Source organism: Diceros bicornis, chromosome X (genome assembly GCF_020826845.1).
Source record: "Diceros bicornis minor isolate mBicDic1 chromosome X, mDicBic1.mat.cur, whole genome shotgun sequence".
Lineage (NCBI taxonomy): Eukaryota > Metazoa > Chordata > Mammalia > Perissodactyla > Rhinocerotidae > Diceros > Diceros bicornis.
Window position 1 is genome coordinate 137,352,101 of NC_080781.1, and position 2,935 is coordinate 137,355,035.

The following is a 2,935-nucleotide window of genomic DNA, read 5'->3' on the forward strand; positions in this document are numbered from 1 at the left end:
TCTGACACCAGAGCCTTTTCATGTAATAAAAGAATGTGAGTCCTATATTAAAAATATGAAGTATAGCCAAAAGCAATGTCAATGAAACTATCTGGGCAATACACACATCCGAGCAAGTAGAAGGAAGTACAACCGTTTGCAATATTTTAACAAATTAGTCTGTGAAGAGCTTGGGAGCAAGAAATGATGATGACCGTGCCACCCACACATGCTGGAGATGGGTCCAAAATGAATTCAACCCGTTCCCGAGGTCTCGAATTTCCAGAACGTATTTACATGCCGTAGAGAATGGAAGGGTCACACATTTCATACAGACAGGGTTTCTTGGTAATGGTGTACTATGAGAAGTCTCCCTGCTGAGGTGTGAGCACAGCGGATGGGGGCGGAGGGAGAGTTATTGAGCCTTGCTCCTTGTTGCTGACCTCTTTCTCGTTTCCTTTAAGATGTTTTTATCAAATAGTTCTTTTTCCCGGGAATGCACAGGTGGCCCTTGCCGGTACTTTTCTTCTGCCTCCTTGTAATCTAATCCATCAAGTGCAGCAATTGAACAGATGATTGCCTCTGGCAGAAGAACTTCCAGAACAAAACTCACTTGGTCATCTCTTATCAGATTCAGCATTTTCTTGTCTATTTGCTTGTAGATTTCCTGTAAATGTCTTACCACGACATCCAACTGGTCTTCATCCTCCAGGTATGTTTCGACGCAGATCACATACCTGTTTGAACTCAGAAATGATGCCAGCCACCTGGACTGTTTCCTGCCTTTGACAATGTCCAGAAGATGGTGGTCAGCCCCCTTTCTTTCCACGATGAAGTCCACTAGCTTCTGGTTGGCTCGGTCCCAAGCGGCCTTCATCCGGTCAGGGAGAATTCTCTTGTGGGGCCTCTTCCCGCCCAGGGATGTCTCCTCCTCAGAATCTTCCAGGTCAGCATAGTTCACCTGTGGGAAATCAATCTCCAGAGTGCTGTCTTGGATGGCTTTCCTAATTGGGTAACTGACGTCAGCAGCATAATAGTCCAGGAAGGAGCCCGCAAAAGACCCGCGACTGAGCCCTTCTCTGTAGTGGGAAATCAGGGAGAAGCACCAGTTCACACTTGGCTCATATGCTTTCCTGGCTCCCTTTATTAGTTTTTCTTTCTCTTTACAATCCAGATGCTTTAATCTTCGAAGAGGAACTTGAATGCCGCTCTCTTTGAGGCGCATGTTTGCCTCAATCAAAAGCACCCTTGCAGTCTGCTCTGTTGGGCTGACAGTCTTTACCACTGCTGGCCAAAATGGGTGATTTTGAAATTTAAACCAGACCATCATTCCGCTTTCAATGGGACAGGGATCCTGAGGCAAAGCCATGCTGGTCGGTTGTCCCGCTTCCTTGCCAACATCCTTTTTAGGAGTGGTGGTGGGATTAACAGCCTTTGAGTCAACTAAACGTTGAAGTTCTTGCAGTTGTCTCTCAGACTCTGGTCCCTGCAGCTTCCTTTTTCTATTTGCCAGACGGAGTGAATAACGTGGGCTCAGGTTAGGGGCACTGGAGGATGCTGCCACACTTTCCATGCCCGGCTTCCAGGCACCCGCTCCAGGGTCCTCGACATTCCCGCAGAAGGTAGAGCATTCAGAAGAGACAGCCAGGGGCTTTGGGCAGGTGTCGTGTGCCTCTTCTTGCAGAGCCTTGGGCACCGTGAGGATGAGACCTGGTGGCAGAGATGGAAGGACGCCTCCATCTTGAGCACCTGCACCCTCCTCCTTGACTGTGCAATGCAAGGACATAACTCTTGAGGTGTCCCTCTTTTCCTTGCCCTCTTTCTCATGGTCATCTTCTGAAAGTGACAGGAAGTTTGGGCACACGCTGGAGCTTTGTGTGGACGTTGTTTGCACTTCCCTGGGAATAGGAGCGACGGTTGTGTGCACCTGTGATTTGATGCCATCTGGGGCGCCCTCCCTCTCTGAACGCACCCACAGTGATTTGGGTTTTTTGCTTTTCCCAAGACTCCTCAGTAAGTTCCCTCTGGGCTTCCGATACTTCCTACAAGATGGCTTTCGCGTTCCCTTCTGAGACAGCGTCGTGGTCTCTGGATCATCTGATGCTCTTGCTGGACCCAGATTTGCTCTCTCATTCAGAATCTCCTGTGCCGCTGTAAGGGCGTTTCTGTAGGACGCTTCCTCTTCTGGTGGGACACCGGCCTTCGACTGGGCCACTAGCGAGGAGGCAATGGATTCAATTTGAGACTCATTTGACATCTTTATGTCTGTGCTTTTCACTCTAATTTTTTCATCAACTGAGAGTATTTGAACTTCTAGAGAAAGTGCCTTTTTCCTATTATTTTTTGGTGAGATCTCGGATCTGGACAAAACCTTTGCTGGCCAAAAGTGACCTTTCCAGTTGCATAGGACATATTCGGAATCCATTATGATTTGCCTTTCCTGTCAAGAGGTAATTCATAGAAGTTGAGGGGTCTGGCCGTCACACCCACCCACAGCTATGGCAGGTCTTGCCTAGAACAATGTTCTTCACCACACCTTTTTGCCGAGGACTGCGAAGGGTTTACAGCCTGTCTGGCCTGTCCTTCTCCACCTGAGTCTCCCAGGGATGCTGGAACTCGTGTTTTGGACAGACTATACTGAAATGTGGGGAAGGAAAGGGAGAAGAGTATCAGAAAAAAATTCCTCCTGTAAAAGTAGAAGAATGTTGGTCAATGAGAACTGATGAGAGATAAAGAAACATAAAGTGTCTGTGTCAGACAGGGGGGTAGATACATGGCAAGTGTCCGGGAAAAAAATACGGAAGATCCCAGAGGAGTTTTGTAACCCTCCAAACCCAACTTCTTGCCCCATTTGTTCCTACTGCATAATAAAGAGCATCTGTGTTGGGAGGTGGGTGTCGTGTCCGGGATCTCATTTGGGTTGTTGGACGTCCTGTGCCCTTTGGGCTCCTCGGGG

General features: G+C 48.3%; 1 protein-coding gene across 1 annotated transcript; it reads right to left on the bottom strand.

Moving 5' to 3' along the window:
- Positions 1 to 394: 394 nt before the first annotated feature.
- Positions 395 to 2,404, bottom strand: LOC131400639 (PWWP domain-containing DNA repair factor 4-like). The gene has a single exon (XM_058535335.1). The coding sequence runs from the start codon at positions 2,402 to 2,404 to the stop codon at positions 395 to 397; it is 2,010 nt and encodes a 669-aa protein (XP_058391318.1).
- Positions 2,405 to 2,935: the final 531 nt, after the last annotated feature.